A 13145-nucleotide genomic window follows, 5' to 3' on the forward strand; every position below is an offset into this window, starting at 1 on the left:
TGACGCCGCAAGGTATGCAGGAGATGGCCTCAGCAGAGTCACCAAACTTGTGGTTATTTCTGTATGTAGTGTCCTTGCGGAGGAAAAGAGTATAGGACACAGGGTGTAAACATATAGCACTTTGGCTTTATTATTGTGCAGTTGAAAATTAAAAAGCCAATCTGAGCTATAATAAATGTCGTCCAAAAATTGCTTGAACAGGTTAATACCCGCTCATTAATACCCAGCCACCATATTCTTATTTATTATACTTCTGCTATGGTCATTTTAATTCCATAGCGGCACATGACCCCAAGCTGCCAGTTCTCAAAATATGCTGCTAACCGCTGTCAGGGCAGACCTGTTAAGTAATATGATTAATTCACCCACACTCTAAAAGCTGAAACTGCAGCGTGTGATGTAACGATACAGTAATAACAACCTGCAGAGATCCAGACTGCTGAGACATGGAGATGGATTCGGTTTTCATTTTGGAACGCATTTGGGAAAACTATCCACTCATAGATGACTCTTTGGACACAAGGCCTCGTCTTAAAGGGGCCGTCTTTATCAATAGTTTTGTCTTCCCCTCGGGGGATTACCTAAAATAGCAGTACTTATTTTCTTTCTTACCGTATCATAATACAAAATAGATTTGCATGGACATTAAATATTGTAGTGTTTTGTTACATTTTGAACTTCCCAGTACGAGAACAAATAGTGAATAGTTTGACTACACTAAAGGTGGCTGGACTTGTCACTCTGAACTTTTGCTTACATTTTTGCTTGCTAGGATGGCGATTCAAACTCAACATGACCTGAGGTGGGAAAGGAGGAGCCCTAGCTTAGACACACTGTCACTAGAGCTCTCTCTTTCTCTCTCTCTCTTGGGTTCACCCTTACTTCCCCCTCTGTACTGCCCCCTCTCTGTCACACACAGGTGCGCACACAAACACACACACAGCTGAAACATACACACACAAATAACTGAAACATAATCCAAACGAGGGACTGGGCTATCTCTAATGAAGATAAATGCTTCCTCCTAAGGGCTGTGGTATACAGTATATGTTAGACTGAACTGGGCATGTAGTTGAGAGCATTTAAGTGGGTGGCAGGCTGTGGGTGTTTAGCTGTGTGGTCGAGGTTTTATGGCTTTTCACACAGGGTTGGTCAGTCTTTCAACGTCCCTAAGAGCCTCCTGGTCAAAAGGCAAATCCGCATGAGCTGGACTGTCAACAACATGTGCCATGACATTAATGAAGGAATCAACCTCTTGTGGACTATAGGCCTTTGTTGTTCAGATCACCTTGGTGATGTCTCATTAAGCTTTTTGAATAAACAAATACAATATAGCTAATATAGATATTTAGATTTTGTGATCAAGGATATGTGATGGCACAGACCTTACTAATGTAATGTTGTTGTGTTCCCTTGGGCATGATGAGTCCACTAGCCTTCCAGACTGAAGAGAGGTGCAGTTTGGTGTACACCTTTGTACAGAGACAATATAGCCTACACTTTAAAGTTTGTTTGTCTGGTTTTAATCTCCTCTGGTAGCCAACTACTGAGAAAAGGAATTGACTCCTGTATGAACTCATAACTTATTGAGTCACTCCTCGTCTGAGTTAATCAAAGCCATGAAAGGATGGGAACTGGAACTGATATGCCTTGATGACAAAACACAGTGGAAGCCTCACATGAGTTCAGCAGCGTGGCACCAAGTTTCCCTACTGAATCGTAAGCAAGGTGCTGCCCTCCTCTGGTCAGGAGAGGGAGAGTGGTTTGCCTGGTTACCCACCAGGGGGTATAGACTTTCTTTTCTCATATTGTCACACTTCTCTACGGGGGTGTCACAGCGCCTGACTGTCACTACACCCCGCAGGCTTCAAAGGTTTCCTTCCTGTCCATGGAGCTCAGCTCACAATGGAGGAAAATGTATTTGTGTGTATTTTCCTCTGGGTCACAACACACATCCTATGTGCACGTTCTCAGGAGAGATGACGGAAATCGTCAATAACTATTTTTTTCTCATTGAGACACAGGACAAGGTCTCTCCCATTCTGCTGCATTGTTTTATTCTCAATTCACAAAGGCATAATTACAGGCATTTAAAGACTGTACAAAAGGTTAATAAGAAGAAGTGTAAAAAATATAGAAAATATACAAATGCATTCAAATCAATAACAGTTAGGAGAGGGAGTTGTTCAATGGTCTGAATAAATGAGAGAATAAATATTGATGGTGGTCATTCAAGTTGTCCGTCTTGCTCTGATCCTTGTTCTGGTTCGTGCTCTGGTTCATGCCGGGGTTCTTGGTCTGGTTCGTGCTCTGGTTCAGGCCGGGGTTCATGGTCTGGTTCGTGCTCTGGTTCAGGCCGGGGTTCATGGTCTGGTTCATGCTCTGGTTCTTCTGACTCATGGTCATTGTGGTTTAACTGGGCATACTCAACTGAGCCTTGCTGAAATAGACAAATAAAATACAAATTACAAGACGAAGCCAGTGTCTGTTTCTACAGTATCTGTGTATTCCAGCAGTTTCCTCCTCCTGTGTTGAATCTTATTTTCTCCATAAGGGGTCCCTCTAAGACAAAACAAGGTCATAAGGTCTCTGTACTGTATGTAAAACAGTACTGTTATGTACATGAGTGTATTTGTTAGTACATTGCTCTACTTACGCTGTCAGCTTGTTCGGACTCTGACTCACCTGCAAAAACAAGAGCAGGAGACAAGCTCAGGAAAACAACACCCTCCACCCAGAGCCTCCCCCTTCCCCAAAACAACACCCTCCACCCAGAACCTCCCCCTTCCCCAAAACAACACCCTCCACCCAGAGCCTCCCCCTTCCCCAAAACAACACCCTCCACCCAGAGCCTCCCCCTTCCCCAAAACAACACCCTCCACCCAGAGCCTACCCCTTCCCCAAAACAACACCCTCACCCAGAGCCTCCCCCTTCCCCAAAACAACACCCTCCACCCAGCCTCCCCCTTTCTCAAAACAACACCCTCCACCCAGAGTCTCCCCCTTCTCCAAAACAACACCCTCCACCCAGAGCCTCCCCCTTTCCCAAAACAACACCCTCCACCCAGAGCCTCACTCTTTCCCAAAACAACACCCTCCACCCAGAGCCTCCCCCTTCTCCAAAACAACACCCTCCACCCAGAACCTCCCCCTTCCCCAAAACAACACCCTCACCCAGAGCCTCCCCCTTCCCCAAAACAACACCCTCCACCCAGCCTCCCCCTTTCTCAAAACAACACCCTCCACCCAGAGTCTCCCCCTTCTCCAAAACAACACCCTCCACCCAGAGCCTCCCCCTTTCCCAAAACAACACCCTCCACCCAGAGCCTCACTCTTTCCCAAAACAACACCCTCCACCCAGAGCCTCCCCCTTCTCCAAAACAACACCCTCCACCCAGAACCTCCCCCTTCCCCAAAACAACACCCTCCACCCAGAGCCTCCCCCTTCCCCAAAACAACACCCTCCACCCAGAGCCTACCCCCTCCCCAAAACAACACCCTCCACCCAGCCTCCCCCTTTCTCAAAACAACACCCTCCACCCAGAGTCTCCCCCTTCCCCAAAACAACACCCTCCACCCAGAGCCTCACCCTTTCCCAAAACAACACCCTCCACCCAGAGCCTCCCCCTTTCCCAAAACAACACCCTCCACCCAGAGCCTCCCGCTTTCCCAAAACAACACCCTCCACCCAGAGTCTCCCCCTTTCCCAAAACAACACCCTCCACCCAGAGTCTCCCCCTTTCCCAAAACAACACCCTCCACCCAGAGCCTCACCCTTTCCCAAAACAACACCCTCCACCCAGAGCCTCCCCCTTTCCCAAAACAACACCCTCCACCCAGAGCCTCCCGCTTTCCCAAAACAACACCCTCCACCCAGAGCCTCCCGCTTTCCCAAAACAACACCCTCCACCCAGAGCCTCCCACTTTCCCAAAACAACACCCTCCACCCAGAGCCTCCCGCTTTCCCCAAAAAACACCCTCCACCCAGAGCCTCCTCCTTCCCCAAAACAGTCTGTCCTCTCACTCCGCTTGATAGATGCACCCTGTGTTTGGATTGGATTGTAATAACAGGAAGTTCCCTTTGACAAGAGCAGGAAGTGGAAAGCTGGCTAAGCGGCCGGCTTAACGGCACCCTCTCTCACTGATAATGCAGATGTTTAGAGTTAGGCCTGGCCTGGTTTTCTGCATGGCACATTTCTCAAACCCCAGAGAAGAAGCCCATCTAATTAGCTGTTTCTTAGTGTATAGAGGGCTTCAGTGAACATCGAACAGGATGTTAGTCTTACCTTGATTCGAATTCCGCACTTCGCTGTACACAGTGTCTGTGCCTTTCTTCACGGGGGCTAGAAATGCATAAACAAATGCTTCATAGGGACATAATAAAAAAATGCAAGTGGACAGCTCATGATTATTTGACATTAAGCAATAGATTAATAATAATGTTGCCATGCGTATTTGAAGCCTAGCACCTCCCAGCTAAGAGGATGGGTCAGTCTCTTACCTCTGGTGGGGTCTATCTCCTGGGGATGGACCTCAGTGTATTGTGGCTCAGGTGCCTCAGTAGTTTCCTCGCTGGTCTGGTCGTCAGACTCTACAACAGTCACACTTAATGTTAGACGTGAATAGCTACATAGTTACATAGTCCTACTGTTGAAATGCAGGAGTTGACCTCATGAACTCTGGTGCACTCACCTGAGCCTGAGACGTGATCACTCCAGACGCTCCTTCCCATGACCCCAGGAGTGACTGCAAAACACAGAGACCAGGGGTCAGTCATACAGGACACCGGTCACATCCAATTGGATGAAACATTCATTGCTTTGCCATATTAGGTATGCATCCCCTCACCTGCTCTTTACCCTGAGCCAAGCTAGGAGGAAGGAACACACAGAGAGGAAGAGAGATGACATCCTGAGAGGATGAAGTGTTGGAGCAAGGTTAGGGCTGAGATGGTAGGGGTCTGCAAGACTCCATCAACTTTCTATCATGGGCCAATGGTTTAGCAGTGTGAAGTCCTGACAGCAGATATAGGTTCTACTGTACAGTAAATCAGTAGACAGATCTTACCATTGGCAGCCTCATTTACTTTTCCATGGGTCAGTCTCAGAGTCTCGTCTGTTTTAGTGCTTGCTGGCTTCCTGAGAGAGGGGAACAAGAAAACATAATGAACAATTAAACAGGAAACTCCTATATGACCTTTATCGCTTTAATATTCACATCTTCCCAAACAAAGAATTGTGCATCACTGTACATTCAATGGTTTGTGACTATGTTAGTATGATGAAATCAAAGCCAGGCCTACTCACACTGAGAGTTCCACTGTTCTCTCTCTTCTGAATGGAAGAAGGCATTTCTTAACGAGGATAATGATGATGAGAGACACTGTGAGCAGGATGCAGAATGCTGCGATCAGCCCCTTCTTCCAGCCAGCCAACTTCACTGTGGACAGCAAGGTTACAGAGGTTACCTCAGGTCAAGTTCAGCCACAGTGGATTTAGCTAAAGGACTTCTAGTCACACACCAGTGTGTTTGTGTGATAATACTTTCATCTGCAAGATCCCTTCCCCTCTCACCTCCAACAGTGACCATGGCACTCCTCTGGCTGTCATTGGATGGGTTGTTAGTGACGCAGTAGTATCCGCCTCCATGCTTTCTACTGACACCTTGAACCGAGTGGGATAATCGCATATCGTTGGTAGTCTTGGACAGCAGGGGCAGGGCACTCTTTGTGTGATACCATGTGTAGGTGATGGGGGGCGTGCCCCACTGGACAGTGCAGGTTAGGGTCAGGTCCTCCCCCTCAGCCACGTCCCCCATGTTGGGTGTCACGGTCAGTACTGGCCTGGACACTGGCTCTTTGGGGAATTAATGTTGTTGAGTCAATCGAGTAAATCTACTATGTCATCAGTTAGACTGACTGTACCAGCATCTCCCTTTTATAAGCCAGAGCCATATGTAGGTGTATGTATGTATGTATGTATGTATGTATGTATGTATGTATGTATGGATGGATGGATGGATGGATGGATGGATGGATGGATGGATGGATGGATGGATGGATGGATGGATGGATGGATGGATGGATATATATATACATTTGGTTCTGTTATAAACAGGTGGTGTGGCCAACTCACCTATGATGGTGGCAGTGCGTCGGAGGTGCTCTCCTGAGCTCTCCATGTGGGGCTGACTGGGGTAGTTCTCGGCCTTGCAGGAGAAGCTGTGGATGTCAATGCTCCTGTGGATGGAGGTGATGTTGAAGTGGGCCAGATCCCAGGGACTATGGACCACCCTGAACTCAGCTTGTCTGTGGGGGCTCAGCAGGGTGTAGGTGATGGGCAGACTACCGTTGTCACTCTGACACTGGAGCTGGAAGGGCTTGCCCAGGATCAACCTGCCTCCTACCACACTCAGAAGAGGGACTGACACAGGCACTGACAGAGGGAGAGTTAAAAAGAGAGAACGAATAAGACAGAATGAGACCAGAGAAGAGAAAAACTGTTAGAAAATAAAACACATGCAATGTTTGAGATTGTTGAATGAGAGTGTTTTTAATATGACCCCATCCACTGTCAGAACAGAAATGACAAGATTGTTATAATGCTGTTATTGCATCAAATGGTTGTTTTATGCAACATAATAAGGGGTTGGTAGAACACTCATCTATCTGTGTGTGTTCTACTGAAAGTGGGCCTCTAGGAGATTTAACACTGACAGAAGATTTACAATGTCTTCTGGGTGATAAACCTAACAAGATTGCATTCCATAGCATGATTAGTGTCTGTGTGCCTGACTGGAAGCTACCAGGGAGAGATGGCTCGGGGCCAGACCCTGGTTTCTACACAATGAGAAGTTATTACAGCAGATACTTATAATTCACAGCAGACAGTATCTTTCATATAAATCTTAAACTTGTAACCCATTCCATACATCTGTTGTTTGTCATGTAGACAGAAGGGGGTGTATCTTGGCTATAAAAGACCTTTGTACCTTTGTATCGAGGCTCTCAACGAATCATCTGAGGGTGATTTGTCAACCAGCCATCATTATCGTAGGGCACTCAATCGATTCACTTTATATCGACTTCGGTGATGTCATTTACAAAATAGCCTACAAAACCCTACTCAATAAATTGGATGCAGTCTATCACAGTGCCATCCGTTTTGTCACCAAAGCCCCATACACTACCCACCACGGCGACCTGTACACTCTCGTTGGCTGGCCCTCGCTTCATACTCGTCGCCAAACCCACTGGCTCCAGGTCATCTACAAGACCCTGCTAGGTAAAGTCCCCCCTTATCTCAGCTCGCTGGTCATCATAGCAGCACCTATCTGTAGCACGCGCTCCAGCAGGTATATCTCTCTGGTCACCCCCAAAACCAATTCTTCCTTTGGCCGCCTCTCCTACCAGTTCTCTGCTGCCAATGACTGGAACGAACTACAAAAATCTCTGAAACTGGAAACACTTATCTCCCTCACTAGCTTTAAGCACCAGCTGTCAGAGCAGCTCATATATTGCTGCACCTGTACATAGCCCATCTATAATTTAGCCCAAACAACTACCTCTTTACCTACTGTATTCATTTATTTATTTTTGCTCCTTTGCACCCCATTATTTCTATCTCTACTTTGCACTTTCTTCCACTGCAAACCAACCATTCCAGTGTTGTTTCTTTTTACTTGCTATATTGTATTTACTTCGCCACCATGGCCTTTTTATATTTTTATTTATTTTTATATATATTTTGTTTGCCTTCACCTCCCTTATCTCACCTCACTTGCTCACATTGTATATAGACTTATTTTTCACTGTATTATTGACTGTATGTTTGTTCTACTCCATGTGTAACTATGTGTTGTTGTATGTGTCGAACTGCTTTGCTTTATCTTGGCCAGGTCGCAAGTGTAAATGAGAACGTGTTCTCAATTTGCCTACCTGGTTAAATAAAGGTGAAATAAAATAAAAAATAAAAAATATTTGTGGGTTGTATTGACCTGCTTCCTTATTAATAATTGAATAAAGATTCAGTTTAAGTATAGCTCTGACTTCTGTGATACGTTTGTCTCTTCTCATTTGAAAGTAAAGAAATTAACCACCACACCACACAGAGAGACTCACCTTTTGCCTTGAGGACAATCTGTGTGCTGTTTTTGAAGATCTTTTTGGTTTGGCCTCTTCCTTGGGCTTGGGCCTGGCAGGAGTAATTTCCATTAAGAGAGGGGTGTGCTGTGGCACTGTATTTCCCTCCTGATGTCAGTAGGACCTGGTTCCTGTACAAGGAGTACTTCACGTCCCCAATGTTGATTCTCTCATGGGAATAGCGGTCAGTATCACAGTTCAGTGTGAAGCGCTGTGTCTCAAACACCTCTCTGGGCTTCATCACCAGGACTGGCTTGGAAAACAACTCTGTGGGGATCAGACAGAAAAAGCAGAGTGTCAAACATTAAATTCAAAGATACTTTGGCATGGCGAAAAATTTAATTCAAAGATACTTTGGCATGGCGAAAAATTAAATTCAAAGATACTTTGGCATGGCGAAAAATTAAATTCAATGATACTTTGGCATGGCGAAACATTAAATTCAAAGATACTTTGGCATGGCGAAACATTAAATTCGAAGATACTTTGGCATGGCGAAACATTAAATTCAAAGATACTTTGGCATGGCGAAAAATTAAATTCAAAGATACTTTGGCATGGCGTAACATTAAATTAAGTTAGAAAACGCTCACTATTACATGTCATGTGGCTAAACCTTTTACAACACAGTCGGACATCCAATACTTGCCTTTGACTTTGATGCTCTCATAGGCTTCTTTCTGCACATTGCCTCTGTCCGCCTTGCACACATACTCCCCAGAGTCCTCTGCCAGGACACTGAGCGAATGATTGAGACTAATGAAGGCTGACTTAAGCACCCTCTTGTCCTTGGTCAGGAAGACCACCACATTGGGTGGGGGGTTCACCACTCGACAGACAAACTCAACAATGTCACCCTCAATCACGTCTTTACCAGGAAGAATGTTCATGACGGGTGTGAAGAAAAGTTCTAATGATACAACAGAAGAACAGAGAAACTATTGAACCCAACATTTATTTTCTTACAGGTGGTCAAATATTGAAGCACACAGAAGCATAATGCCCATAGCTACTATAAATCTGAACCGGTACCTTCGAATGACAAATGCAACAGTTATAGTCAGCATTCAACCCCACTCTTACCTTTGACCATGACCTTGACAGTGTTACTGTTGTTGGACCTCCCAGCGTCGGGCTGCATGATGATTTCAAAGTAACAGCGCAGGTGTTTGTCCCCAGCATGCTTCAGCTCCAGCCTGGTCTCCACTGAGTTCCCACTGGCCCTCACCTGCTTGATCTTCTCCTGGTCCTGGTAGAAGTGGAAGAACAGGGAGCCAGACTCATCTGGGGCGCTGCAGGTAGCTGTCACCTCTTCCCCCTCAAACAGGATCTGGGAGGTCACCTGCAGCACAGGCGTCTGTAAGCCTGTGGTCGAACAATCAATGTCAGTCACTAGGATGTCACATACCATGTATCATCAGGAGGAAAATACTTGATACTGTATGTACCTACATATAATGGATTACGAATGAAGATATTTTTATTTTATTTTAAGTCAGTTAAGTCAGTTAAGAACAAATTCTCATTTACAATGACGGCCTACATCGGCCAAACCCTAACCCGGACGACGCTGTGCCCATTGTGCACCGCCCTACGGGATCTAGAGATCTAGAGAGTTTTACCAGAAAGTCAATATAATCATGGATCCATTTCAGCAGTACCTGTGACGGTGAGTCTGTGGGTTCTGCTGCCTTTGCTCTTGTCTTGAACTATGACCTGGCACTTGTAAGTGCCAGAGTTGGCAGCCCTGGCCGGGGTGAGCTGGTGAAGGACCGCAGGTTCCGTGGTGTTTTTGGAGTAGACCAGGACATCGTCTCGCAGGAAGTTGAAGCTGTGTGTCAGGGGGTGGGACTGGTCATGGCTGACGCTGACCTCACAGTTCAGGTCCAACAAGGTCCCACTGGTTACCTCGCCACTTGGGTCCAGTTTGAGTGTCACACTATCTATGGTGAATACTGGACAACCACACACACAGACACACAAAGACACCATGACATCCAAGGCTAATGCAAACTACTATTTGGGGTACAAAATAACCAAGGCTAAAATGACTATTCTTCAAGACTAGCCAGGGATTTCCCTCTGTGCTTTCTCCTTTACAGTGCAGGTAGAGTCCTCCAGACAGAGGAAGGCCCTTCCCTGGTGCCTGGCGGCCCTCCACAGTAAGCAAGAGGTGTGCCTGGCGACCCTCCACTCCACCGCACCGTAAGCAGGAGGCGTGCCTGGCGACCCTCCACTCCACCGCACAGTAAGCAGGAGGTGTGCCTGGCGGCCCTCCACTCTACCGCACAGTAAGCAGGAGGTGTGCCTGGCGACCCTCCACTCCACCGCACCGTAAGAAGGAGGTGTGCCTGGCGACCCTCCACTCCACCGCACAGTAAGCAGGAGGTGTGCCTGGCGACCCTCCACTCCACCGCACAGTAAGCAGGAGGTGTGCCTGGCGACCCTCCACTCCACCGCACAGTAAGAAGGAGGTGTGCCTGGCGACCCTCCACTCCACCGCACAGTAAGCAGGAGGTGTGCCTGGCGACCCTCCACTCCACCGCACCGTAAGAAGGAGGTGTGCCTGGCGACCCTCCACTCCACCGCACAGTAAGCAGGAGGCGTGCCTGGCGACCCTCCACTCCACCGCACCGTAAGCAGGAGGCGTGCCTGGCGACCCTCCACTCCACCGCACAGTAAGCAGGAGGTGTGCCTGGCGACCCTCCACTCCACCGCACAGTAAGCAGGAGGTGTGCCTGGCGACCCTCCACTCCACCGCACCGTAAGCAGGAGGTGTGCCTGGCGACCCTCCACTCCACCGCACCGTAAGAAGGAGGTGTGCCTGGCGACCCTCCACTCCACCGCACAGTAAACAGGAGGCGTGCCTGGCGACCCTCCACTCCACCGCACCGTAAGCAGGAGGTGTGCCTGGCGACCCTCCACTCCACCGCACCGTAAGCAGGAGGTGTGCCTGGCGACCCTCCACTCCACCGCACAGTAAGCAGGAGGTGGAGGAGGAAGGAAAGGAGGAAAACACTTTAACAAACACAGACCAACCTTCCCCTCCCCTGGGAGGGCTGTGGCCTTACCTTGGCTCCTGTTCGCACTCAATAGCAACAACAATATTGTGCCTGAGCTGACACAACAAAGCGGGCATTTTGTTCCACATCCTCCCTGGTAATGCTTTTAGAATAGGTAACACATACAGCTCAGCCATGCAGCAGAATGGTGTGTGTGTGTGTGTGTGTGTGTGTGTGTGTGTGTGTGTGTGTGTGTGTGTGTGTGTGCGATAAACCTTACAACAAGATATTAAATTCTACTCTAACTCTCAGGGGTGCTTTGAATATAGTGTGCTGGACCTACTTTGATATATTCAAGAGATGTGGAAGTGTACATTGTTATACGGTACCTTGTGTTCCCTGGTTTTTGCCGAATACTTATGTAAATGTGATATTATTATAAGAATTTTTTTAATAAATTTGCAAACATTTCTAAAAACAATTTTTTTGCTTTGTCATTGTGGGGTATTGTGTTTAGATTGAGGGGAAAAAACAAATGTATCAATTTTAGAATAAGGCTGTAATGTAACAAAATGTCAAGGGGTCAAAATACTTTTCAAATGCACTGCACCTGAACCAAAAGTACTTTGTAGCCAACTTTGCGACTCAGCCTTCGGGGAATAGATACGGTCTGTTATTACAGTTATATGCCACCAGCTCCCTCTCAATACCCCACTAAGAGCTCAGAATGAACCAAGTTGCTGTGAAAAACAAATCCATTACAGTATCTGAGAATGTAGGTGGATCAAAGAGGTTCAACATCTCAGAAGCTTGTTCACATGCTGACACAAAACAATGAAACCAGCTGCGTATTCCGCTTAAAATACCTTCAATAAATCGAATGAAAAACATGAAAATGTCAAGGAAGCCAGACGCTCACAATACCCATTTCCTACAAAAATAACTATTTTGTGTGAGGCATAAAAATAGCCGCTTATCAACCGTAGAGAGGACCAACTGCCCTCAAACTGTCTCCATGCCGGGACTCTTCCAGCTCTCTGGTGCATTTATTAAAGTGGCATCAAATACAGAAAGTAATTGTATCTCATACTTACATGACTGAGCTCCTGCCCCTTGCCCTGTGAGTGGAGATAGGTGGAGGGAGACAGAGGAGGAGGAATAAGAATAGAAAGCAAGTGATGTGAGAGACAGACATACATATGAACTAAAGGTAACCTATCTGAGTTCAGAAAGTAGAGTAGAGTGCTGGATCCTTACAGAGGGTGAGCAGACAGGTCAGCAGCAGCAGAGGCAGGTAGAGTGGTGGGGAGTCCATCCTGAGTGATGACACTGATACAGCACCACAGCCAGGAGAAAGAGTGGCAGGCGCTCACATAGGGACAGGGGAAGAAGGGAAAGACGGGCCGGGCCACAGGGAATGAGAGGTGGAGTACGCAAGGAGCAGGAAGGTGGAGAGGGTGGGGTATGATTGTCTATGTGTCTTCGTCTTATCATTGGCCTTCTTTTTGTTTCATTGACCAGGAAATAACCGCTGCTTCCTCAGGATATGCATGTTCCCAAATGTAAAGTGCCTTGACTTACCCCAAATTTTGTTATGTTACAGCTTGAATTCAAAGTTGATTCGATAGTTTTTTTCCCCTCACCCATCTACACACAATACCCTATAATGGCAAAATGAAATTTTTGCCAATTTATTGAAAATTAAATACAGAAATATTTAATTTACATAAGTATTCACACCACTGAGTCAATACATGTTAGAATCACCTTTGGCAGCGATTACAGCTGTGAGTCTTTCTGGGTAAGTCTCTAAAATCTTTGCACATCTGGATTGTACAATATCTGCCCATTATTCATTTCAAAATTCTTCAAGCTCTGTCAAATTAGTTGTGGATCATTGCTGGACAACCATTTCAAGTCTCGCCTTAGATATTCAAGCAGATTTAAGTTAAAACTGTAACTCGGCCACTCAGGAACATTCACTGTCTTCTTGGTTAGAAACT

The 13145-nt window shown here is 46.7% G+C and overlaps 1 protein-coding gene across 2 annotated transcripts; it reads right to left on the reverse strand.

Annotated features, from left to right (window-relative positions):
* Window positions 1–2035: 2035 nt before the first annotated feature.
* On the reverse strand, window positions 2036–12600 carry LOC129833278 (platelet endothelial cell adhesion molecule-like). Of its 2 annotated transcripts, XM_055897747.1 has the most exons (15): window positions 12400–12600; window positions 12237–12260; window positions 9802–10095; window positions 9224–9505; window positions 8790–9050; window positions 8120–8407; window positions 6135–6434; window positions 5574–5855; window positions 5307–5439; window positions 5068–5138; window positions 4693–4746; window positions 4502–4591; window positions 4287–4343; window positions 2657–2685; window positions 2036–2440 (listed from the first exon to the last, which is right to left on the reverse strand). In XM_055897747.1, exons 1-15 carry the CDS (start codon window positions 12455–12457, stop codon window positions 2228–2230), a joined length of 2436 nt encoding a protein of 811 aa, XP_055753722.1. In that variant the 5' UTR covers window positions 12458–12600; the 3' UTR covers window positions 2036–2227. The 2 variants fall into 2 exon arrangements, with proteins under 2 accessions (XP_055753722.1, XP_055753723.1); XM_055897748.1 differs by lacking the exon at window positions 2657–2685 and having other exon boundaries at window positions 2335–2440.
* Window positions 12601–13145: the final 545 nt, after the last annotated feature.

Source organism: Salvelinus fontinalis, chromosome 34 (assembly GCF_029448725.1).
Source record: "Salvelinus fontinalis isolate EN_2023a chromosome 34, ASM2944872v1, whole genome shotgun sequence".
NCBI lineage: Eukaryota > Metazoa > Chordata > Actinopteri > Salmoniformes > Salmonidae > Salvelinus > Salvelinus fontinalis.